Raw genomic sequence first — 25,967 nt, forward strand, 5'->3', positions numbered from 1 at the left:
CCCCACGGGGCTGCAGCATCCCCAGGGCCACACTCCGCTCTCATTGCGGGCACGGCCCCTCGGAGAAGCCGGCTCCTCGCTCCATGAGCCCGCTGGCCTCGGGTCTGGCCTGTAAACAATATTCCAAACGATCCCAGGGCCGCCCCCTCTATGGGCTTGCACAAGCGCTCCGCCTGAGCGCGGCTATATTCTGACTCTTATCTGTGCAATAATAAAAAGTGTTGGCTCGTATCAACCAAGCCGTAAATCCAGCCGAGCGTGCACGTTTCAAAGGCACGGACAAATCGCCATGATTTTCCCGCAGGACGGCGGGCAGCGGGAGGAGCGCACCGCTGGCCCCTCGGCGCTGGCTTGGCTGCAGCGCTGGGTACGGGCTGGCCGGCTGGGTAAGAATGCCCCGAGTCCCTCCAGGAGCCCTCTGCCCTGCCAGGGCCGGCGGAGGAAGGGCTCGGCAGCGGGGGAGGGCGGTGCGTTCAGATCTCCCGCACCTACCGCGGGAGGCATTCCGAGCCTCCCGCCGCCTGCGGGGACTGGGGGGATCCCGCCGAAAACCGGGAGGGCTGCAGGTGTCACAACGTCTTTGGAAGTGCATTTCCTGCCGTTAGGAACGCCTTTGCTTTGGAAAGAAACCCATAAAAACGGCTTGCCACCCGTGAAAATCCCACTTATAGCAGCGGGATGGGCTGCCTCTGGAGAGTAAGACGCTGCTCCCGATAGGTAAGAGCAGAAACGATGAAGGGAAGGAAAAAACTTCCAACCCCCAAAAAGAAACAAAAGAAGACCCGAACCCCCAACCAACCAAAAATCCCACCCCATCCATGAAAGCTCCCCCCGAGCCGCGGTCCGCACCCGCGGGCAGGGCAGGTGGCACCGCCCCGGCGGGCGGAGCGAGCACCGCGGGGCAGCGCGCAGCGGGATGCGGCAGCGGCGCGCCCGCGGAGGCTGGGCTGGGTTGGGCGCCCGGGAGGGAGCGCGCTGTCCCTTCGGGGGCAGACAGCCCCCCCTTCCTACAGCTGTTATTTTTATTTTAATTGGTGATTACGCTCCCTCCCGTCACTGTTCGGCGGTGGTTGGTGCCAGGCTCGGGAGTCCCGCGGGGATGGGCGCCCGGTCCGGCAGCAGCCCGAGCCTCTGCCCGCCCCGTGTGCGGGGCCGCGGGTGGGCCGTGCTCCCGCTGCCTGCGGAGGGCTCTCGGGGAGCGGCGACAGAAAGGCTCCGAGGCTGCTGGAGAGACGGTCGGTCTCCACATCCCCTGCCGAGGCTGCCTCCTCCCGGTCTCGCCGCTGCCTCCGGTCCCCGGGCGCTTCCCCGCGGGTCTGGGCGCCGGCAGCGGACGGGCGGAGTCTGAGGACTGAGTTACCCCAAGCTCCGCTTTTTGTCAGTGCTGGAGGAAAGGCTGACGATCACTGATCTCTAGTTACCGGGAACGCGGCTGCTGTTTTGGTTTTCTTTTTTTTTTTTTTTCTTTTTTTTTTCTTTTTTGGTGTTGTTTTTTCCCCCTACGGTCTCTCCGATGTGTATTACCGAAATGTCTCGTCCCTTTCCCTTATTGGAAATGATTTCCCACTTCTATTGTGGTGAACTTTTCCTCGCCTGACTCTTTACAGCTTTTCTCCTGTTGATGGTCTCTCCTTTGTGGAAGTTTCGCGGGCTGATTGTATTTGTTAATTAGTTGCTAACAGCATCGTAATGTGGGCTTGATGGATAACCATGTCATTAGCGCTTACCCCTGCAATTCACATTTCCAACGGGGCAGGGGCTACCCCCTGCCGAGCCCGTGATTTGTGGCTGTTCTTTCCCGTGGGTGACACGCAGTCCCATCCCCTCTCCGCTCTCCTCCGCGCTCTGCCGCGGCTGGAGGGGGCGCGACCGCTGCAATTTTCACTGCGAATGGCGAACCCGCAGCTCCGGGCTGCAGCCGCCTCCTTTCGCTTTATTTTCGTGTGGAAAATACATCGAACCCTTTGTGTGGTGATACGTGGATGCTCGTACAACACACCTCCCAAACCCCTCGGCTGCGGGGAGGGGGATAAGGGCATCCCGCCCAAACCGCTGTCGGCGCGACTTTCCCGGTGCCACGCGTGGGAAGAGCCACAGGCACAGAGCGGCCTGCTTCCCTCCCTCCCCGCCCGGCGGCAGCGCCCGAGCCCGCCCTGCCCGGTAGCGCCCGCCGGGGGGGTCCGCCCGCCCGTCCCGCCCCTCTCCGCGCCTTCCCCGCCGGGGGGCTCGGCCGAGCCTGGGAGATGTAGTCCCGGCTCCCGGGCTCGCCGGCGGCCGGCGGGGCTGCTGCGGGGGACTACGTTTCCCAGGCCCCCCTGCTGCTCGGCCGGGCCGCGGGAAGGGCCGGGCTGTCAATCAGCGCGCGTCGGCGGGGGCAGCGGGACGGGGATCCCCCCGCCCGCCCGCCCCGTGTCCCGCTAATAATAAGTGCTTCAGAGCCTTAAAAGCAGGGAGGCAAGTGTCATGCGGGCGCGTCGTAAGGGGCTGAGCTCCGGCTGAGCGCCCGGGGCCGTTTTGCCGCCGGCATAGCCTGAAGAGGGGGAAAAAAAAGGGGGAGAAAAAAAGGAGGAAAAAAAAAAAAAAGCCTTGGAGCTGGTTCCCGGGGAACGGGAGAGAGGAGAGAAGCCCGAAAGGCTGGACAAGCCGTCAGCGAAGTGGCGATGAGGCGCAGGAAGACGGCAGTGGCGGCCGGCTGCTGCCTCGCCTTCCTCCTGGGCACCCTGCTCAACCTCCTCTTCATCCCCGGCGGCTCCGAGCACCCGCCGCCGCCCCGCGAGGAGCTGCCGCCCCCCTCCCCGCCCGGAGCCCCCCTCTACCCGCCGGAGGAGGAGATCGGCGGCGGCCAGGCCGCCCTGGCGCGGCAGATCCGCGAGCGCTACGAGGAGGTGCTGCGCTACCGGCAGCACCGGGCGGCGGCGGCGGCGGGGCGGCGGCCGCTGCGGCCGCGGGAGCGGCGCCTGATGGACCTGGCGCCGCCGCGCACCTCGGCGGAGCAGCCGCGGCCGCCGGGGCCGCGGGGCCGGGCGGCGGCGGGGCCGTGGGCCGAGCTCTCGCTGGAGCCGCCGCTGCTGGGCTGCCGCGACATCCGCGATGTCAGCGGCGTGCAGTACCTGGGCTCGGGCTACACCAAGGCGGTCTACAAGGCGGTGCTCAACCGCACGCTGGCCGTGGCCCTGAAGGCGGTGGACTTCGGCGGGCACGACATCGCCCACTGCGTGCGGCAGTTCTCCGCCCTGGGCGACTGCTACCGCCTCGCCGCCTACAAGATCGTCAAGGAGATGATCCTGCTGCAGCGGCTGCGCCACGCCAATGTCCTGCAGGTACGCGGGTCCTGCCGCCGAGCTACGCCGGGGCGGGTGGGTCGCGCTGCTTTTCCCCGGCGCTCTCAGTCCCGCCGCGGGCAACCTGTCGGAGCTGCCGCCGGCACTTCCGGCGTGCGCGGGGAGCCGGCCGGGACCGTGCCGGGGAGATCCCGAGAGTTCGCACACACTCCCCCGTTACCCGTTCCGTGGGCAGGGGCGGCGGGGGTCGCGGTCGCCGGGGCAGATGTCTCTGTCCCCGGCACGGCGGTCCCGTACCTCCCGTCCCCGTCGCGTGTCCGCGGGAAGGCGCGTCCGTAGGCGCTTTCCGCTGGCAGCGGCGGTGCTCACCTCCCGGCGACAAGTGAATCGCCCCGGGCCCTGGGCAGGGCCGGGAGCGGTGCGGGATGCGGCGCGTTCTCCCTCCTGCCCGGCATCCCCCCGCCGCGGCCGGGTCTGCGGCGTGCGCTCTCATCCCGCTTCCTCGTAAACTAAACTGATATTGAGGTGAGGAAAGCGGCCAGGGGGAGGCTGAGGAAGGACTCTGAAATCACCCCCCGAATGCGGGAAGTAAAGGCCGCCTTGATTGCAAGCGCCGCTGGCTCCGGTACCCCGGAGGGAAGGCAGCGGTGGGATCACCCCTGGCAGCCCTTGCCGGGACTCCCGGCGGGCTCAGCTGGATCCGCGCAGCCCCTGCACACGGGCCAGCCCGGGGGGCTCACCAGGACAGGCCGGGTGGGAGCCCTGCTGGCCGGTGCGCCGGCACCGCGGCACTTGCCAGAAGGGGCTGCATTGTAGGGCTGTTACACATCAGCATGAATCTCAGCGGGTCCATTTGGATGTAAATGCTGGTATGGAAATTCCTATTGCGTTTCGCATAGCATGAGCGTTGCAGTAGAATAAAAAATGAACGTTAGACCAGACGGTCTCACAGTAGGTGCTTTTTGAACTGAATCGGGTAAAGGAGTTTTGTGTTTCTTCTTCAGCAGCTGCAGCAGGAGTACCAGCTCCCCCACGAGAACTTCAGATCCCAGCGATCAAAGCTCTCGAGTTTCATAAACTGTTCAAAGAAAGGCTAGTCATGATTTATCCACTACAAGAAAATAGATATCTATCTTCCTTCCTTCCTTCCTTCCTTCCTTCCTTCCTTCCTTCCTTCCTTCCTTCCTTCCTTCCTTCCTTCCTTCCTTCCTTCCTTTTTCCTCTGAGGGGCCAAGTCTTAACTATAATGCATTGAGACAACAACGTCTTGCAAACCACAAAATCCTGCACTCCTTGGAAGGTATTAATTTTTCCTCTTAAGCTATGATGAATTCAGTTTGGAAAAGCCATGTTTCAGTGCAGCCATCGTTACTGGTTGCTCTGAGAGGATTTTGTTTCCCCCCCAAGATTGTTTTGAATGTTTTTTTTTCTTAGTGAGAGTTGGCCAGCATGGGTTTTTTAAAGTTGAGTCGTTTTGGTAGGCACTAGCATTTCTTTCCCGTTTTACTCATCTGTAGTTTTCTTCTCTGGAAGGATTAATTTGGCATTAATTTGGAGCCGTCCTTCTCATGAAAAGGAAGTGGGGTGTGCTGTCTGTCCCCGCAGGTGCGGGGGGTCTCTGGCAGCGCTGCCGAGGTTGCCCGGCGCCCTGCTTCCCCCCACAGCAAACCTTGGAGGAGCCGCAGGAATTCCCTTCTCCGGTTCGGGATAATGTGGGGGAGCCGCAGTAATTTACTTTTCCGGTCCGGGATGTCAGGTGGACTCCAAAGGGGGGGAGCGCAGGCGAGGCCGGGGCAGGAGGAGCTGCAGGATGAGCAGGCACTTCCACCAGCGCCAGGAGAAACACGCCCAGCCTCCGTGCTGGGAAAATGCTCTCATGGGCAAAAATCCCGTCTGTTAGCTAGGGCTTCATATTTACATGCCACCCCATTTAAAAATAGATTACGCTTAAAGCAGAAACATGTTTTCAGATTCGTTCCGATTTTGTCATTGTGTTTCCTTTCGCCTGCCCTCCTGCGGCAGCATCTCCCGCGGTGCTGCCAAGCCGGGAGGGGAACCCCGCAGCCCCGGACGTGTCCCCTTTGTTGTTTAATGCCCCGCGTTATGGGGCGCACGGGGCCGGGGTGCTGCGGCCTGAGTCAGGGTGATAAGGCATTACCTTGGAAGGAGACGGTGGATATCGACCTGACAGGCGCTATCTGGGCACTGTCGGGACAGCGCTATGGGCCAGGAGCATGTAATGCCATGGAACCGATGTGGAATATGGGGTACCAGGGACTAACATGACATATATTGGTTATGCCTCTGTTAAAATTTCACACAGGACAGGATCGGCTGACTTCATGATTTTTAACCTGTTTTCAGCAAAAGCCGGCCCTGGGCTTAGAATTCACTGTCCAGGGTTTGCTGCCGAGGCAGAGGAGTCAGTTCAAAACCCAGCGTCTCCCCCATCCTCTGGCTTTTGACAGGCGCTTCAGCTCCCATTGGAGTGGGAGGACCGCGCTGGCTGCAGATGCCAAAGGCGTTGTGCCACATCTTTTGGGCCAGCGAGGCCCGGGGGCTTCCCTGCCTTTGCTTCTTACCTTTTGCTCTTTTCCCCCCCTCCCCGGAGGTTCCCGGCATACCCAAACACGATCCGGCTGCTATAAATAGCGGGAAGGACGTGCCACCCTCCTGTCACGGTGTCGTGCCGTGCCGGGGCAGCGGAGCCGGCAGGGATGAGGCAGGGCTGGCGGCAGCCCCGGCTGGGGCAGTGGGGCCGGCAGGGATGGAGCAGGCGGCGGCGCTCACCGGGGCGCTCCTCAGCGGCCGCCCGGCGCTGGAGGCGAAGCGGGGCCGCTGGAGGAGAGCGGGAGCTCTTCTTCCTCCGCCTCCCCACGCCGCGGGCGTGGGCGGGAGCGACCCCGGGGAGGCGGCCACGCAGGCGGGCGGCAGCCGCCCTGCCTCAGCTGGAGCCCTCCCGGGTATCCCCGGTCGGGGCCTGGTGTCTTCATGAGTTTCTTTTGCCGAAAATAAAGTTTCGTGTCGGTTCAGTCCTAGGAAAGGGGGTTTTCCTGTAAATCTCTGGCAGCTGACAGCCTGAAGTGTAGTTTGTAAGATAACAGGCTTGTTCTTTACTGTCTCAGCAGTTCTCATTCTGGCCTGTCTCTTGTCAAAATCAGCTTTTTTTTTTTTTTTTTTTTTTAGCCATCCTTTTAAAAAGACTTGATTGTTGTACGATATATGATAGAGGGGAAAGAGCTCTTTCCAGAAAGTACCAGTGCCTTTAGACAACATGCTGACATATCCACCGTGCCCTCCGCCCGGGGAAGGAGCCAGATGTGTCAGCTCTGGCAGATGTGGTGAATCAAGTCTAGCAAAAGAAACACGGAAAACTAGCAAGAGTGGTTTCGCATTAGGCAGTGCTGAGGCGACGGCAGCTTGCCTTCCTGTTTTCATTTCCACGCTCTGCTCCGTCACTTGCACGGAGGGGCAGCGCTGGGCCGTCGCTCCCCCTGTCCCCGCCGTCTGGGGCTGCCCGGGGCTCCCTGGGGCGGCAGCCGCTGGGAAGGGCAGGTGCAGGCTGCAGTGGAAATGTATTTGCTTTGGAGCGGCGGAGGGAGGGGTAGTTCATTAAAGCTGATTTTATAATGAAGGGCACTGGGGAAGAGGGGGAACTGGGTCACTGTTTTGTTGTAACAGAGGATTTAGCGGCCCGCTAATTGCTTTGCAGTCGCTCTGTCGAATGCAGCGCCCGATCTCTTCCTTTCACTCCGTGCTGCGATTTCTTTTCTTCCAGAGTTCAAATGCTGCTGTCTGAATCCTGGCTTTTTGAGCATTTTAGTGGGGGAGATGATTTAGAGTGCTTTAATTCCTCCCTACCCATATTTGAGGAAGAAGAGAAAACCAAACCATTTGCAGTTAATTTCAAACAACGAGCACAATTGTAGTGACACAAAGGCAATGTTTGATTTACTGTAATAATGTAATTATAGCCTTGGAGTATCAGAATTAAGGGTGGTGCTATTCTTTCTTCGTCTTTGACATTGCTGAAGAGAAGGGAGGGAAGGTCTGAAACTGCAGACGTTTTGAAAAGTGCAAGTTTATTTCTGTGACAGCTATTTATCAGCACTTTCATTGTGAGTTTACAATGATTCATTTAAGAAGAAGCTACCGCTCTTTTTAAAAACACACACGAAAGCTCAGGGATGAGGTTGGCTTTGTCTGATGCTTGTGGAAGACACTGTTAGCTACTAACAGCACCAGTGGCTTGCTGGCTGCTCATACGAGGCCAGTTCATTTGGCTTATTTAGCTTTAGTGTGAAACTGAAGTGTGTGGATGAAATACTGAGGTGGCATCTGCACTAGAAAAGTCACCATCCAAATATCGAAGCGGTTTCTGTATGAATTGCGTCAGTTAGCTCTATTGTATTTGTAGCTGATTTTTTTAAAGATGGTCATGATTTACAGGGAGAATATTCGTCTCTTGGAAAATTAGTTGATTAAAATAGACTGCAAATAATACATCACTTACTGCTGACAAGTAGACTTAAGATGTGCTAGCCGATCACAATATTTTTAAATACCCATTTTTAAACAGAATTTTCTTTTCTTTACATGTGATAATTAAGAGATTTTTTTTACTCTGATGGTTTCCCTATACATATGTATAGCCAAGGGGATAGGGCAGTTTTAATTTCAATGCGAGAATTAAAATAATAAAGCTTTGTATAGGTTTGCTTATTCCAGGTGGAAGTAGACAATCTTTCCAAGTGTGAAGAGAGTCAATATACAATTAATTTCCAGTGCAAATTTATTTGCATAGGGATTGTATGGAGTCTTGAAGGTCTGGTCCTTCACCATCCCTCTTGCAGGAATCTAGTGTTGTTTTCACAGAAGGCAGGGGGGAAGGGGAGATTGTGCTATTGTGGAAACAGCTACTCAGGGACCTCTTCCCTGTTGCCAGCGGGTGGGCATAGAATGCCTTTTGTGGTGGCAGTGGTGCAGGATTCCCAGCAACCAGTCTTATTCGTGTCTGGCTGGAGTTTGGCCATCAGGACTCTGGGAACTCCTGACCTGAGGAAAGTGCTGCACTTGCTGATAACAGCTGGTGGGAGTCCATATGAAGAATATGTCATTCTTAATTTTCAGATGGGGCAGCAGAGGTTCCCAGTTTTTGGGGATCAAATCTTTCAAAACCAAATACCTAATGAGATTTAACCTTTGGAGCTGGATGGGCTCTGACTATGCCCCCCAGACTGCTGCATGCAGGAAGCTCATGTTAGACTGGGATGTTTTTCTAAATTCCCTCAGTTGAGCTGGGACAGGTTTGTTAAAGATTCGTGAAGCCACCACGGGGTGCAAGACCAGGCTGATAGGGGCTGTTTAACTGGTGTTGGGATCAGAGGAACCTCAGCTCCCATACAGATGAGCCTGTCATATCTTGTCAGTGGCAAGGGAGGTTGGCACCTCTTGCTGGCCACCTCCTTCCTCTGGAAGTTGCTGCCACCACCACTGCCTAGGGAGCTGTGATGGAGTGGCTCCTTTGCCCCAGTCAATCTGTTGCTTGACGTTATTGTAGGTGCACCTTGAAGGAGATGAGGTATTAGCTCTCTTGGGCACCTTTGGAGATGGTTAGTGGTGGTCCCAGAAGGTGTTGGGATGGGCATTCATGTGGTGAGAGAAAAAAGCAGGCAGTGCCACCTACTGCTGGCTCGGCAGAGACATCTGCTGCTGCTAACAGATGTCCCCACAGCCCCAAGGAGCTCGGGCTGGAGTGGAGAAGGGCAGGGAGAGCAGACAGATGCGGTTTGGCGAGGAAAGAAGAATTACACAAAGTGCTTCTTTATTGTGAGACTGCTTCCCAAAAGGCCCAGATGTTATCCTGCACTTTTAAGAGTGAAGAAAGGATCTGTTAACAAGAACTCCAGAGCTGCTGGAAGCATAGGGCTGATACAATTGCAAACCCACTCTTAACTGTTCCTGTCCCTGGAAGGAAGCTGCACATCTTGATGCTGAAGTCACCAAATAGTATTTTTTTTTTCCCCATTGAATTCCTTGAGATGGCAGAGGGTGTTGAACTTGCGAAGCTGCTGGCAGGAATGACTTTCCATAAGGCACATGTCATCACATAAGTTAGAAGGGCTACATTGTCCCTCCTTTTAAAAGTAGCATTCATAAAACTAATCCAAATCATTTGTTGAATGATTTCTATGGTTGTTTCTCAGTTTTATGTGCCACGTAAATCACTCCAGAAGACTGGTTTGAATTTCTGCCTCCTTTATGGGAGTTGATGACTTGCAACCTCATCCAGTTTCTTTGAGGAGAGCCCAGCACTGCTTCTTTTGCTCAGTGGCTTGGAGAGATCAGTGGTCACCACAGGATGCTGTGGGTATGATCAAGTTCTCCCTTGCTGCTTGCCATTTTTCATGGGAGCAACAATGAATGAATGAGGTCATTCTGGGCCGTCAATATCCTGGCCTGGAATTAGTTATGACCAGGACAGAATTGCAGAGGGAAGCACATGGTTTTTGTAACTTTTCCTTTCATTCCTCCTGCCCCCCAGAGTAGGATAGCTAGGTAAATCTCTTCTCCCTGGTATCCAGTGATAAGGCACATGGGAATTGTTCAGAGCTGCCCTGGGGAAGGTTGAGATCTGACAATAAGGAGGGTGGTCAAACACTAGGACAGGCTTCCTTGGGAGGTGGGCAATGCCCCAAGCCTATGAGTGTTAAGGAAGCATTTGAACAATGCCCTCAATAACATCCTTTAACTTTTAGTTGGCCCTGAAATGCTCAGGAAGTTGGACTACATAATTTCCTGTCCCTTCCAACTGACCAGCTGAAATATCCTGTCCAATCCTATCCCTGAATTGGATCATTGTGGCCCCCTTGCACATGCTCTGTCTTCTAGTTGCAGCTGTGTTTGGGAAGGGCAGGCAGGGATGTGGTGGTTGGCCAGGGAGGAGGAGAGGACCCCTGGAAGGGAACACCAGGGCTGGCATAGCTCTGCTCCTCTGTCCTGCTCTGGGCATGGACACAGTGTTGGTGGATTCAGGCATCAGCTCAGGCTGTGCTTGGAAGTGTTGCAGGCCTGGTTTATGAAGTGTCTGTGTCAAATATGCAAGCTGGGCTTTTAAAAAGCTGTTTTTTACGGATTTTTGTGCCAACACAGTCGTCCGATGGCTCAGGTAGATGCCCCATGACATGTATCTTCTGTTGCCATTTTTCATTTGAGTGACGACTGTGAAAAACTTTACAAGAACTAGTTCTCACAGGCACTCTGCTAATATTAATATTGACTTTTGAATAATTTTAAAGGATTTGTTATTTTTCATCACACTCAGCTGAACTGCTCAGTTTAGGTAACAGACACCAGACATGGGTATTTTATATTGTTTTAGGCCAAATTTGGAACAAGTTAGTTTGGATAGACTTGCCTTTTTCTTGGACTGTGAAGCTGCAGATAGACTCCAAGCTTATTTTAAAGCTTGCCATGATAAAGTTCAAAATTATATGACTCATACCTAAGAAAGAAAAATTATACAGATGGATTTATTATAATGAATCCAAGACAAGCATTTCTGAACATGTGATGCACAGAGATTATTTGACAGTTTTGTAATGCAAAATCATGTCCTGACAGGGTTAAAGTTGTGGTGCAGTGGAACTGAGTGCTGTGGCTGTGAATAGAGGTCAGGGGAGCTTCTGATCTGGCTATTTACAAGATAATGAACTATGCCTCCAGTGATATCAGCCTGTTTCCATTGAAATCATGGTTGTATGAGTGATCCATTTGTCTTGCTGTAAGGCTTTACAAGAGTAGGCTGCTTCAGTGACTAAATATTTGCAGGGTTGGGCCTTGAGCTTGTGCAGTGCAATGCAAATTCAAAGTGCTGTAAATGTTTTTAGTAGAAGAATTTTCCACTTCAGAGTGTAAGGAAAGCAGGGAGAGTAAAAGGATGATAAAGTTACTAAATCATAAGATTACAGCCAACATAATATGTGTCTGAGCAGCAGGTATGTATGGATATGTATACACACATACACCTCTAAAATATATGGAGATATCTGTGGACCTTCATGGATATAGCAACAGATATGGGTAAATACACATTGTGCTCTGTTTCTGAGTACTACGTTCCAATTTTTCTATTAATGAAAATGTTTGGTAAGATGTTTAGTAATAGTGCCAGGAATGAGATTCTTGTTCCTTTTAGTTCTCCTGGAGTTTAGTGCTAATCATAATAATACATTTATAAACAAAGCCTAGGCAGAACTGTGAATTTAGAGTTTAATATTTGAATTATCCACTGCTTTCTCTCGGTTCCAAAATCCAGCAGACAAAATCCCATCTCACAGCTGTCAGCACACAGTTTAGGTCTCACTCTAAAAAGGTTCTGCATGGTGCTGGGAATGTTCTGTGGGAGTGTTTTTCCAGTGAAACTCAGCACTTTGCAGGGCTTGATTGCTGGATCTCTAAGGGAAAACATCAATTTACTTCTCAAACACCATCTTATATATTCTATAGCAGGAAAATGGGCATTGAATTGATCTTTAGTGAATTTAGACATTGAATTCCTTGCGTTTTCCAGGTTCCCTGCATGTTACAGGTTTGCATGTGCTTTTGGGCTGATTGGCAATATATACAAATATTTAGTATGTATTTTTAAAATATATAAAACTTTTTAAAATATGCATGCAAATATTGTGTGTATATGTTAGATATCAGAACAGGCATATACATATATGTCATATATACAAAAAATATGTGTATTTATGTGGTTGTGTGTATATGTATGTCTATTTATAGATGTATGTACCATCAGCAAGGAGGGGAAATTTTTAAGATACAAATGATTAATAAACCTTAAAGTGACAGAAACGTCTCAAATCATGTATTGGTAAATCGTAGCTGTATCAGGCTGTGCTGGGGATTTTAGTTCTTGCAGGGATGTACTGTCTGAGTGCTTCAAGGATGAAAGGTGAATCCAAGGACTGCTTGCTTAAAAATATTACATTAACTTAGCAATAAAGTAGTAAGAGCTTCTAAAATGTACTGTTCTGGTTTTGAACCACAGCAGCTTAAGAAAGTAGCTCATAGAAAAAGGCTAGTAGGAGCTTTTTATTTCCCCTGGGCCACAAAACACTACAAAATACAATCTCAACACAACCAGTTTTGATTAAGCAACTCTGTCCCCATGTATTTCTGAAAAGAAAGGCTGTGTCAAGTGTTGACTACTGTCACTCTTCGTACATGTGAGATTGTATTTCATGGCACTTTTCTATTGTGGGCAGAAGCTGGGTCCTACTGTAGTCAAAATTAAAAGAGAATAGCAGCCCAAATTGAAAGAGAAGAGAGTTAGGTTTCTGAAATTTACTTCTGGTGCAATGCAGTTGAGCCTGTCACTTATATTACAGTTGGTAGCAGTGTGCTTGAAGTTCACATTCTGGGACTCACAGAAATCTCATGTTTATTAAAGAAAAAAGGGGGAAATTGCCAGTTCTTGTGGTTGTAAAGAGAAAAGAATATTCACAGTGTGTTGTAATTTTTAAGGAAATGCTATGATCTGTGCAGGGGCATTTTGCCCTCCAGCAGTTCTGTCCCAGCCCGGGCAGCAGAGCTGAGCTTAGCCAGCAGAGCCCCCGCTCGGGAAAGTGGCTGGAGACCTGTTTGGAAAAGGTGGACCCTACTGTTTGTGACTGAATAACCTCCACAAAGGAAATGTAACACTTTGGCAATAGTTCTATTTTGACATTTATTTTTCGGAAAGTCCAGCTGGGGTGTCTGCACCAATGCAGGAGGGCTCATCATTCGCACAGACTTACCCTGCTGATGACAGCTTAATAAGGTTCTTCTTTTTGTGTTTTCATTCAGTAAGCTTGTTGGCTTTTGTGTAGAGGCTGACCTCTGCTTTTGCCCTCCCCTGCTGCCCCAGCTCCTCTGAAAGGGGCACCTCTGTCCCCATAATTTGTAGTAAAAGGGAATTGTAAAGGGAGGTGAACTGGCCGGCTGTAGGGACACGGGCTCCTGCAATGCAATGTAACTTTCACAGGGCTGAACCTGTATGCCCAGTGTACCTAAAAACTGTTGGGAGTCAGTGGGGATTTTGGGTGCAGAAAGACTAATGCAGGACTGAGCCTTTATGAACAAGAAAATCCAAACAGCAAGGGAATAAATTTGGTGAAGGGGCTGCTCGAAAGAAATGAATTACAGCACATGATGTGAGAACAGGTCAACATTTCATATCTGGCATACATTTTTCTAAACAGACAGAAAGGCATCCCAGTATCGTGACTGTTTGCTATTAGATTCTACACAAAAATATATTGGGGTGGCATTTAAATGCAGTGACTCGAGATAGCAAAAAGATGTGGGATTGTATTTCTTTCCATTCATTTAATTGGAACCATACTGAAAAAGCGTATGAAAACCATCACTCTTCAATATGTCTGAAGTGTAGCTTTGTGACGCTGAAAATGATGTCCAACCTAATAGAATTTCAGATAGAGGAGATATTTTGGCTCATCTTTTGCTTCCAGCTATATTCAGTTTCCCCGTGTGGTTATTTTTCTTGTTATTATATGCACCAGCTATCTGCTTCTTACTTCACTGTCTGGGAATACAAACCATTCTGTCTCATTTCTGACCTTAAAATGGATTGGACAAAAACAAAAGGAAGTTAAAAAAATGTTTTGGGTAGTACCCTTGTACTTGTTGTGTTGTGTAAGTCAGCTTTTTAAATGGAAGGCCTCAGTATTGCTGCCTGGGAATATTTTGCATCCAAATATATTCTGTACTTTGTGCCATCTGTGTGCTGGGTGGTGGTTCATCAGCAGGGGATGAATGTAACCATTTCAGATGCTTAACTGGCTGTTGGGACTTGCCCAGTTTGTAATCATGGTAATTGCCCATACAAATATGGCCATGTAATTACATGTGCATTTTTGCATTTAGTTTCAGGAGTTCATTTGGAAAAGTATAAATGTGGCCCAATAAATCCTTCCTATCTCAGACTTCTGTGCTTTTATAACTCTTTATAATTATGTAGTAACACTGTATCTGGAGAGGTTTCATTTAAGTAAAATCAATAAAGAGCTCAGGTTAGTTTATAGATGTAGTCAGATACTTGGGCAGTGAAGACTTTTGCCAAGGTACAAACTGGACACTAAAATGAAATAATTGTGGGCAAAATTCCACCTGAGAGCAAACCTAACTTGTTATTACTATTGACATTCATGGATATAATTGACAAAAATAGGCACTGTAATGAATTTCTACTCCTGTGATCACATGCACATAAAGAGATAGTGAGACTCATTTCTCAATATTTTTAGTGTAAATATATATATGTATTATGTTTGTATAATCAAAAGAAATGGATAATGGTTGTTTGTCTTCTGTGTTTCTATTCCCAGAGTTGTTTTCACAAATATTGGCAATGTCTGATGGATATTGATACCTTTTTTGTATTCAGTGTTACTGTGAACCAACAGTTACTGCGATACTGTCATTTCCCAGTCTGGATTGCTTGCTAATTTCCCTTATGGCTTTTTTCCCAGTGGATAGTATTACTGTGCTAAAGACAAGAACTGAATTCTGCGGATGATACAGAAACAGATGCTAGATTTTGACACTCAAAAGTGAGAGTTTTCAAATTTACCAAGCTTCAGCCCATCTCCTTAGTGTGCCCACACACAGGAGGGGTGGGAAGAAGCTGGTAAGGACTGCAGAATCCAACCTTCCCTGAGAAAATAATATATATTGTAGCAAATATTTTCATTTAAATCAGCTTTTGGTTTGCTTTAACAGTTGTGCTGGTGTGATCCTCTAAGATTTAACTCCTGGCAATAAACTGCACAAAAGTGGTGCCACGGATGATAAGGAACAAGCCCAAGTGTGGTCTGAGTGGCTCTAGATGGAGAAATTATTGCTGTTAATATCTTTGTCATGGTTGTGGCAGTAAAGACAAATGTCCGTTTTCCTACTTGAAATGTTCATGTTGGCATCTATCACAAATCCTCTTTTTGGCTTGTTTTAAAATAAAATATTTTAGCTCCTTTTTTTTGTTTAGGTTAATGTCCATGTTTAAGCAGCTGTTTTGCAATACAGTGCCATTTTTACACCAAAAAGAAAAATTGTTTACTTCTTTTACATTTTTTGGCACCCTTTTTTCCTTTAAATGTAGACAGCTACAGTCAAAACTAGCAGCATGGCTCATAACAAATCCCATATTTGCTGACTTTAGCCTGGTCTTTGCTTTTCTGCCTGGGGAGGTCACAAGCTCTAAGAATGTGCTGGGTGCTGGAATCTGCTCACAGGGGCTGTGTGCAGCCTCAGCCGCTCCCTCCAGCCATGGCACTCTGCTTTGAGATCCCAAATTTTCTGATTCGGGATTAGTTCCTGTCCTGGCTGCCTGAGCCTGGCTTCCTCTGTAGTGCCCTCAGCACTGAGGAGCCCCCTGTCATCTTCCCTGAGCTTTTTAAAACTGAAAGAGGTCTGAAAAATCAAATTTCTCAAGGCAGGGCAGCAGAGGAGTAGCAACAGGGCATTTTTTTCAATGCTGCATTTTCACATCAAACCTTTTACTGTATGTTTTATTTGACTGGGGGCAGAGATTACATTTAATTTTATTTCATGTGCATGCTGTTCTGGCTGGAAAGTTGTGATCAGATCTTATCTGGCTCATTTAATATCTTCTCTGCCAGGGCTTGGCAGGGAGTTCATAAAAGCCTGTCCCCCAGCCTGTCAGACATTGTCCCGCTCCATATAAAGCAAGACAGTCTCTCCTCCACAGTCTTTAAATAATCTTCTAGTGCAATTATTTGTGCAAGTGGAAATCATTCAAAAATCCTTGGAAAGTAAATAAAAGAAGAAGCTGAAGCATGGCTGAAATTGCCATTTAAATGCTTTTAAATTGTAGAAGCAGATTTAATTGTGGCAGATGGTATTTTGGAATATTTGCCCTGCTTTAATGATAATTTACACAGAAGTTCATCAGGTATAGTGAGAGGCAATTTCTGACTGGCAAAAGATAAACGTTTTCAAGGTGATGTGTCATTGAAGTACACATTGCCACTCAAGGCCCAAACAGTAAAATGTAATTTCAACTGTTTACAGTATTTTTTAAGTATAAAGTCAGTATTATTTAGCCAGGTATTGTGTAGGTTAAATTACCTCTCCTCAGATAGTTTTGTGTTTCTGCATTCATAGATATGTTAAATTATTATTATTCTTGTTTTTTGACATACATTTGTCAGGGGTTGACCCTATCCGGATGCAAGCCATTCTCTCACTCCCCTCCTCAGCTGGAGAGGAGAGAGAATGTATTTTAAAAGGCTCGTGGATTGAGTTAAGGAGAGGGAGAAATCATTCAGTAATTAATGTCATGGGTGAAATACTTGACTTAGGGAAAAAATAATTTAGCTTATCAAATCGTAGTAGGGTAATAAAAGATAAAACCAAATCTTAAAAACATGTTCTACCCACTCCTCCCTTCTTCCTGGGCTCTGCTTCCCTCCTGATTTCCCTGCCTCCTTTCCTGAGCAGTTCAGGGGAGTGGAATGAGGGCTGTGGTCAGTTAACCATAGGCTGTTTCTGTGGCTCTTTGCTCCTCAGGACAGGACTCCTGAGAGTCATCCCCTGCTCCAGCGTGGGTCCCTCCCAGGGGGGACACTCCTCCATGAACACCTCTGGTGTTGAGACCTTCCCACAGGTTGCAGTTCTTCATAAGCTAGTCCAGGGTGGGTTGGATGTAGCCCACTGGATGCAGTCCCTCAGCCTGTGCTCCCTGCAGGGTGACCAATCCTGCCAGGAGCACTGCCCACAGCCTCCTCTGGGAATCCTCCTGCCGAGGTGCACTGCACTGATGTTGGTTGTGTTGTTTTCAGCTCTATGGCTATTGCTACCAAGACAGCAATGACATCCCAGACACACTGACCACCATCACTGAACTGGGCTCGCCTTTGGAGATGATTCAGCTTTTACAGACTTCCTGGGAAGACAGATTTCGGGTGAGTAACAGCTGTTTTATAAGGATCTTTAGAAGAGCGAAAAATAAATAATATTATTAAGCAGAACTTGTGTACTCTTCAGCACAATTCACATTTATTAAATGTTTGTTTTGCATAGGATTACATCTTGGTTTAGAAGCAGTATTCAGCACTCCCCTTCTGTAGTTTTTAAGACACTGTGTTATTTTGTCTGTCAGTATTATCTAATTGTAACCAGTTATATGGTTTTTGAATGATATCTCAAAACATTTCTTACTTGTTAAAGCTTGGGGCCCAGGAGTTTTGGCATTGTGCTCTGCAACTGGGATTTAAACAATAGAAGAATGTTACATTTCTCTCCTGATCCTTATCATAGGTTTGTTTTATAATTGTTTTCTACTGCTTCCTGCTCTGTTCATTTTTTTCCTGGGGGAAGAGTGAAATAAACGTACACAAATCTCAAACCCAGTTTGTCCAGCGCACTGGCAATTTACCAGGAGCTCGAAGGTCACACTTAATTTGTCCAAAATGAAGCCAGACTGCAGCAATGCTTTGATCAAGACAGCTGTCTGGCTTGGTGTGTGTGGGGATGTGTCGTTGTCTGAGGTTCACTCCCTAGGACGTTGAAAGGCAGCAGAGTCTCCATCTGACACACTTTGGATTGCTTGGTTACGTTTGTGCTAGAAAATTAAAAGAGTGCCTGAGTGAGCTCCGGGTGGAAAGAGCAAGGTGCAGCCCACGGCTGTGCTGTTGCATTCCTGCCCTCTCTGCAGGCTGTGAGCAGGATTGGAACCTGCTGGAAATGGTCCCTGGGCCATGCTGCTGTCTGGATCCTGCCTGGGGACAGTGTAGGAGAACAGCCTCGGTGCTGGTCAGACCTCGCCAGAGACCATGCTAGCCAGTGTGCATGGGGGATTAAGTTCCTGTGCCCAGGAATGTTCCCTGGCAGAGTTTATTTTACTCATACTGGAGTATGAGTACTCAGCTGGAGCAAGTTGTGTTGCCTGCACTAAGCTGCAGCTCCCTTTTCCTGAGAGAATCATGGTCTTGATAAGCAGCAGAGGTACTCAGCAAGGTTCCCAAAACACAGGACCACCTGCCTTTAGCTCATCTCATCCAGGGAATGCAAATAATGGACTGTGATAGCAATTATGTACAAAATAAATGACCAAGAGATTATGGGTAATAAAAAGAGAAGTTTCTTTCCAGTGTGGCTATTTCTGAGTGAGCAGTTGCAGAGGAAGATAAAGGAGAATTAGATGAAAACCTTCACAGAGGTAGAATTACAGGTGAAACATTCCTGTGGCCACTGTAATGAAGTCCTAAATAATGTCATGCTCATTCCTTTGTCTTGGATGCAACTAATACAGAAAGGAAGGAAATAAAATTGTCTTCTTGATATGTGAGACCTGTTTGTGGTCCAGTCCTGAAAATGACTGCATAAATCCATGAGGTCATTCCTACAATTGACAATTTCCTTGTGTGGATGGGCTGAGCAGTAAGCTGAGTAATCCATAGGTGTGTGACACAGAGCAAAGCCTTCACCTGTGTGCTTAAAGCTTGTTGTGAGGGGGCATTTGCAGTCCCAGCCTGCAGCAGGTCTGCACAGCAGAGCCTCTTGGGGTTGGGCACAGAGGTTGCTGGTGTGGGAACAGGGGGCTTTTTGACATTTGAGAAAAGGCAATAATTTTGGGTGACAACCTGTGGGTTTGCTCAACCTAAATTCTGGGTTTGTTGGCATTTGAAGATACCTATATTATAGGTTGGCTTGGGCTGGATGGGCTTTTTCTCTACAGTGTGTTGCAGGATAACACAGACATGAGTTCTGTGTCCTTCCAAGGGGAGGTAAAGGGTGGTCAAGTTTAGCATCCCATAATTACATTTGGATGCACCTACAAGCACCTCCATATGAACTATGGTATTCTGCAAGTAGGAGAAAAATGTTCTTGTCTGGTCAGGAGAAGGATTAGGTAGAAGAGTGAGATGGTTCTAATGTCCCACAGGTGAAGGGTCTGAGGGATAACTTCAGCTGTGCTCAGCTTTCTTACCAAGGATATGTTGAGGTGCACCCTTGAGTGTAATGTTTAAGCTCCTAGACTGAATTTGAGTTTGACTACTTCAATGCACATGCCCATAACATTGTCTTTTAATAGAAAACAAAGAATATATATAGAAAGTAAAAAGCCTGCTAAACTGAATATGACCTGTTATTTATTTAATACATAAAATAAAAATTCCAGTATTTAACTGTGTTCATGTTACTGCTACCTTTGAATTAATAGGTTACATAGTGGACTCTAAAGGAATGCATGAATTGAAAACAGGACTTTGGTAAGGAGGCTGAATTCAATGTTCATCAGGGCTGCTGCTTAGTAAGAGTTACTCAAGTTTCTAATCTGTAGTGGAAAAGTGAAACATCAGCACAGAGCTCCCGCCTCAGCCTCAATGTGCTGCAAGAGAGTCCACCACAGCAGACCCATCAAGGCAGAGAGACATATACACTTAACCTGAGGCATGGTGCAGGGTTACACTGGACCTGTGGAGCTCCTCTTCCTGGGAATTTGCTTCCTTCTCCCCTGGAAAAAGGAAAAAAACAGAGGAAACCGTGGAAAAAAATTATAAAAACAGTCAAGAGGCAGGATCAGTATAGAGGCAATACAGACACTGTCTGCAGTTGGAGCTCCAGGCATGGGTGCAGGGCAATCCAGCCAAAATTTCCAGACCTGGAGTTTATAAAAGAGCAGGATCAGACTCTGTGGTCAATGCCTGTGCATAAAGTGTTATTAAAAGTTAATGCTTTTATTTCTGGTAAAAGTAAGAATAGCAACAATAAACTCTGCCTCAAGAATAGTGTGGGAAAGCACTTGTAAAGAAGCTTATTTTTGTTTCAAGTCTCTCAGGGTTTTACAATCAGCTATGCTAATCCTGTGAAAAATACCTTGGTTGCAACATTTGGTTTTGAGGGTAAGTTATAATGCTTATATTCAGTCATAAATTTATAAGCATATCTTCAGCTAAAGTGATTTTGTTGTACACTTTGCACTGAGAAAACAATGTAAGGAACCCATGTTTTTGTGTTTCAGATCTGTCTCAGCTTAGTTCGACTTCTGCATTACTTGGCTCACTCTCCTCTTGGCTCAGTGACATTACTGGATTTTCGCCCTCGGCAGTTTGTGATCGTGGATGGGGAGCTGAAGGTGACAGATCTGGATGATGCCAGTGTTGAGGAGAGCTCTTGCACCAGTAACAGTGACTGCTTCATGGAATTCCCTGCGAGAAACTTTACCCTGCCCTGCTCGGTTGAGGGACGGTGTCAAAGCATGAATGAAAAGAGGAATCTCTACAATGCCTACAGGTCTGTGGTCAGATAAAGCCATATAGAGTTAAGGATGGGCCTAGAGCTCCAGCATCCTTTACAGTTATTCACATCAATGAGCACGTGCTGTCTCAGAACCAGTGCTCAGGAGTAAGTGAAGGCATGAATATATGTTTCATTTGTGAAAATACATGGCATTTATAACGTTTGAAATATTTTGCATACTCTGAGTGTGATTCACCACTCAGTCTAATTCTGTGTTGGTTGAAGCCCACTGAATTCTTCTCAAGCAGAGATTTTCATAGGAGTGAAGCATAAGCACTTTTGGAGCTTGGGGCTCACAAGCTCTGTGGTGCGACAATTGCAGTGGCTCTTCGGTGTGAGTTGAGGGGTCATCACAAGTTTTGCACCACCAGCTGAGCAAAGGGCTGGCTTCAGAGGGAGACTTAGAGCTCAGTTCACATCCTGCCCTCTGGTTCAGTGCTCCTTTCCTTGCTGGAGCTTGCTGTGGTAGGGTGATAACAGCCCCAGTGTGTCCCTGGAGCTGCTGGGACCACCCTCAGCTGCTGACATTTTGGGTCTAAGCTCAAACCTCTTAAAGCAAGGGTGGTCTTTTCACCCTTCCCTCTCGGCCCTGGATCTGTGTGAGCAGGTGCTGTGGGACTGACTCCCAGTGCTGTGCCTGCAGTGGGGACATGTGGGCAGTGGGCCATGCTGGAGACCAGTTGGTCAGCTGAAGGAAGTGTTCAGCTATTGCAAATCTTCCAAATTTGATTCTAAAGCTGTGTCCAGCTTTACAGCTGTGTCCTTCTGGGCCATGGCTTTGTGTTTGTGGTCTTGGCTCTCCCCCATCAACCATCACATCCCCAGAGGGTAGTGTGGGATGCTGGAGCCATGTCACTGCTTTCGAGGGAGCCAGTAGTGGATGCTCAGTGTTGTGCTCATCCTGCCATTGCTGCTCTGTGTGACGGGCACTGCTGGGCTGGGCGGCCGCCCTGGCTGATCCAGATGGGAGGATGGAGATCTCAGAGCAGTGTGCTCATTTCTTAGGCTTCCCTTTCAAGTGCCATGCCATTCACTGCCTTCCAGACCACAGTGAGGAGAGGCTGCTCCAAAGAGAGCCTTCTGCTTTGGTTCTGCAGGGCGCTCACCAGCATGTGTGTCGCATTAGCTGACCACACTGAAATGGGCTGCACCACATGACAGTCATCTGCAGTGGTGCAGCACAATATTTAGTGTGTCCTGCAAGATTTTCCATTTCCATTTGCTTGGCTTAAAGATCTTGCTTAGCTTGCTAGCTTTTGGTTAAGACTGTTTTACTGTTTCTGGGTAAGAAGCCTTTAATAGGCATCCATCCATCTCGGTTGTAAGTGGGGACATGTCTGTGGTGTGGTGGGCTTGTGGCAGGTTGCTGGTCATGCTGAAGGAAGTGGTCTTTTTCTAATACAGTTTTTGGTATTGCCTTTGAATTGCTCTCAAGTGTGTATTTCATGCATAGTGCCCCAGTGTTCTCAGCCCCTGCTTTGCCTTAATTCCGTAGAGACATGGGGTTTTGTTGAACGGTGTGGGAGGCTGTGACCACCCATGCTAAGGAGTTACATCAAGCCCTATGCACTTGTCTCAGAAGGTGAAATCCTCACTTCATTAGGGATAGGCTGCTAAATTTGTTATTTTCAAAGGTGCACTCTGTTGCTGTAGGCTTAGAGGTTGCCCTCTGAAGCTGTTAAATAGAAGTCAAAAGCAGCAATATGTCAAACAATGCATAAACCCCTTGTAATTTTAAAACAGAGCACACCCTAACCTTGAAAGCATATTTAAGCCTATCTTACTGGTTTCTTTATGAGGTAAATAATTAAAGGAGAGAAAACATTTAGGAGAAACCTCTACAAGAACTGGTCTGTTTTGACTTTCAGATGGTTACCTCCTGTCACAAATGTGTCTCGCTGTGTTTTCCTCCAAGTGTTTGGGGGAACAGTTTTCAAAGCACTGGACAGTTTTGAAAGTAAACAAAATTAATATTTTGAATTATTAACCAATGGCTGAGATGAATTCTCCATCACTGAGAATTCTTAAATTAGTATCAGATAGTCCTCAAAAAGAAACAATTTGTAGGAATGAATGTAAAAGGATCTGACATGTGTGTTATGCAGATCACAGGGGATACCACTGGCCCTGGAATCGATGAATAACAAATGTTCTTGCAATTAAGTTGTGCAGACTGCAGTGTCTGTACATGTCAGGATCTCAGATGTGGGTGTTTGCAGCAGAACAGTCGCATGTTTCTGTGGCCCTGTAGCTACGGAAAAACAATAACCTCCGTGACTTGGTTCCAGCCAGCATTGAGCAAACTTAGTGACAGCTACTGAATTTTAGCAAAGAACTATTCACAATCAGTTGGACTCTGCTTTAGGGATAATCTCTAAGCAAAAACAATGAGCTCAAGTTTACCAGACAAATTATTTGTTACAAATGTTTTGCTGCTCTCAGATTTCTGTATGTATTTACATTGGCTGTTTCATACTCATCGTCAGGAAAACCTGCCAGTGGATTATCCCACTTGGGAAAACCATAAACGTTATTTTGGTTTGGGATGGAAAAGGGAGTAACCTTCTCAGAGCAATTCATTGTATAAATAGTGTCAGCTCAATAATACCTGCCTCTGTGATCAATTTTTGGTATCAGTAACTGAATTTTCTAATTTGTGTTTATGTAAAGCATCTGTTCGTCTCCCTCCTGAGCATGAGTCCCTGGGGGTTTCCATTTGACAATGTGGTCTCTGTATATGAAAAACTGTTTACTTTGCTTTGCAAGTTAGAGGTGAAGCAGGGCAATTTCACAATTGTGTTCCTGTGCTTTTCATTAGCTGATATTTATGTCCGGTAGTTCTGTTTATATTGCCAGATCCTGACCTGTCCATCTCCATCTTAGGTTTCTGTGACCCTGAGTTAGTTACAATAGGTAGTAGTATTGGCAGAGTGGTAGAACTCTGAAGGAAGAATATGAAAACTAAATGTATCTCAAGGGAAGGTAATGGCACATTGTTTTTTCTTTTGTAATAAAAACCATTAAAATAGATTTTGGAATCTCCTTCTCTGTAGATATTTAAAAGCCACGAGGACACAATCCTAAGTGTTCTAGGGAGCCCTGCTTGAACAGGGAGGCTGGACTAGCTGACCTCCAGTGGTGCTTTCCAGCCTCTCCCATTCTGTGATTCTACTTCTGCCAGTGAATACCTACATGAATGTACCTTGATTATAGATAAATGATAGGAACAGAGAGGACATTCTGTATTCCAGCAGCGTTAAACAATAGAAGGTGGCTTTCTCCTGGCACCTAATTTAAAATCTAAGAAAACTGTAGTAAAGAAAATAATAATTTCATTTATTAGAAATGAACAGAAATTGAATTTATGCACTTTCAAGGTTTGAAAAAAAAACAAGCCCAAGATTTATGGGGTTGATGGCATCCTTTTAGTTTGTTGAAGTACAGACAGCTTTGCAAATAGTCACAATCCTTGGGGCTTCACAGCAAATTGCTGTATTAATGGAACATTTACACATAGGTACAAGGCAGCCTTGTATATAGCAGCGTGGTCTAGGTATGCCAGACAGCTGTGTGTGAATAGTCTCAGCTATGTATTTATTTGAGTATAGAATACCATTATATTTCCTGTATAGGTCAGTGGCATATAAGCAATAGGAATTTTATTCCTCATGATGTTCTGCAGTTACCAGTTGTTTGTAAACTCTTGTAAAAAAAAAAAAAAGTCAATATTGGTTACTTTTCTATTGCAGGTTTTTTTTTACCTATCTTCTTCCACACAGTGCTCCATCCTCACTGAGACCATTGCTGGATAAGATAGTCAATGCAACAGGTAATCACAATAAACATGGTAATGCCAAGTAGTTTTTTAGTGTAACTATTATGGTTGGGAGGGGAGGATGCTGCTTTTATGCTCACTGCAATAGAACTAGATTATTTTTCTATCAAGAATGAAATTGCTCCCATACCAAGAAGGCAAGAATGGGCCCATACATCAGAGAAATCCCATTTTTAGATTTTATCTAGGCTTCACAGAAATATATGTTTCATTCTGACACCTCAGGGTGAATTGTATCAGAAGGCAATTCCATGTGGGGTCTGGAAAAACTTCTGTCCCTGGAAAGGGAAATTTTAATCATAAAAACCAGGATACTTTCTCATTGTCAATGATATCAGTGGTGTTTTATACCTCAGAAGCCAGCGGCACAAATGGCATTTCCATAGATCTTCACTACCAAAGTAGTGGCTTTGAGACAAAAGTAGTTGCCTGTGACACTGATTTGAGGTTTTTCAGTGCCTTGCTCCATGTGTACATCTGAAGGGAAAATAAATGATGCTGGGCTATAGCTAATGAGCCAGCAAAGCTTTGGAGCTCCCTGTACTGGCTGATGTTGATCCCTTGTGGGGAGCTCTCCTCAGTGTTTTGTGCCTGCAGGCCTGGGGCTACCAGCTGGACGAGCCAGCCTCTGGAATGCCTGGGCCATGTCAGGTGTGAGACTTGTAGGAACCTGTAGGAACTCAGGGATTTCCTGCTCACATCACCACCCTGCCATGGAGCAGGGCACCATGGGACTCCCAAACTTAGGGCTTCATTCAACTAAAACCTTGCTTTGTCCTGTGCAGGATGTTCCTCATCTAAGTCATTCTTTTCCTCTGCTTTTTTAAAGGAGAACTGCACTGGGGAATAGATGAGACAGCTGCTCAGCTGGAGAGAGTTTTGGATCTGTATAAGAGTGGGGAGTACCTGCAGAACACAACCCGGGTGCCAAAAGCTGGTAAAGTCATCTTCCTTGAAACTAAAAATCTGAGATTTGTTATTGTTGTGGGGTTTGCAAGGGCTAATGTGCAGAAAGCAAAGCTTGGTGGTCCTTGAAATCATGCATGTGATAATATTTTATCTGCTTTTTGCTTCCTGGGAGCCTCCTGTAACTCTTCTCACTCTGTGATGTAGCTGGACATCCATAAGTGTGAGCAGGCTGTAATGGGAATAAGGAAATCCAAAGGGAGTTCTCCATGACAGATTTATGGAAAACATGTTTCACCACATCCACACACTGCTGTTGTAGTACCAAAACCTGCCTGAACCTATATTGGGGAGAATCCAGTCATGAGGCTGTAACCCCCCATGGGCTTCCTGGGACTTTAAATGAATTTCTTGTTACATAAGTGTTTATTGATTGGAAGACTAAGAGGAAGTAAATTAGTACTTCCTTTGCAAAGGAAAAATAGTGTGTCCCTCATCTTCTGCCAGCAATAGAATGAAAAAATAGAAAAAAAGAACAGGATGAAAACAAGGCTGAATAACAGTATCTTTTTCATAACATGTCTCTATGCTATTCAAGCTGTGGTGCATGTTCT

At 47.4% G+C, this 25,967-nt stretch overlaps 1 protein-coding gene across 1 annotated transcript in view; it reads left to right on the forward strand.

Annotated features, from left to right (window-relative positions):
- The first annotated feature begins 2,221 nt into the window (after positions 1–2,221).
- The window catches only part of PKDCC (protein kinase domain containing, cytoplasmic), a 36,009-nt gene continuing 12,263 nt past the window's right edge, over positions 2,222–25,967 (forward strand). Inside the window, exons 1-5 of the mRNA XM_074537156.1 lie at positions 2,222–3,320; positions 17,150–17,272; positions 20,335–20,606; positions 24,362–24,441; positions 25,277–25,384. Of these exons, the coding sequence (XP_074393257.1) occupies positions 2,661–3,320; positions 17,150–17,272; positions 20,335–20,606; positions 24,362–24,441; positions 25,277–25,384 (1,243 nt within the window). The 5' untranslated portion in view covers positions 2,222–2,660. The remainder of the gene's footprint in view (positions 3,321–17,149; positions 17,273–20,334; positions 20,607–24,361; positions 24,442–25,276; positions 25,385–25,967) is intronic.

The sequence above is a fragment of the Zonotrichia albicollis genome, chromosome 3 (genome assembly GCF_047830755.1).
Source record: "Zonotrichia albicollis isolate bZonAlb1 chromosome 3, bZonAlb1.hap1, whole genome shotgun sequence".
In the NCBI taxonomy this organism is placed as follows: Eukaryota; Metazoa; Chordata; class Aves; order Passeriformes; family Passerellidae; genus Zonotrichia; species Zonotrichia albicollis.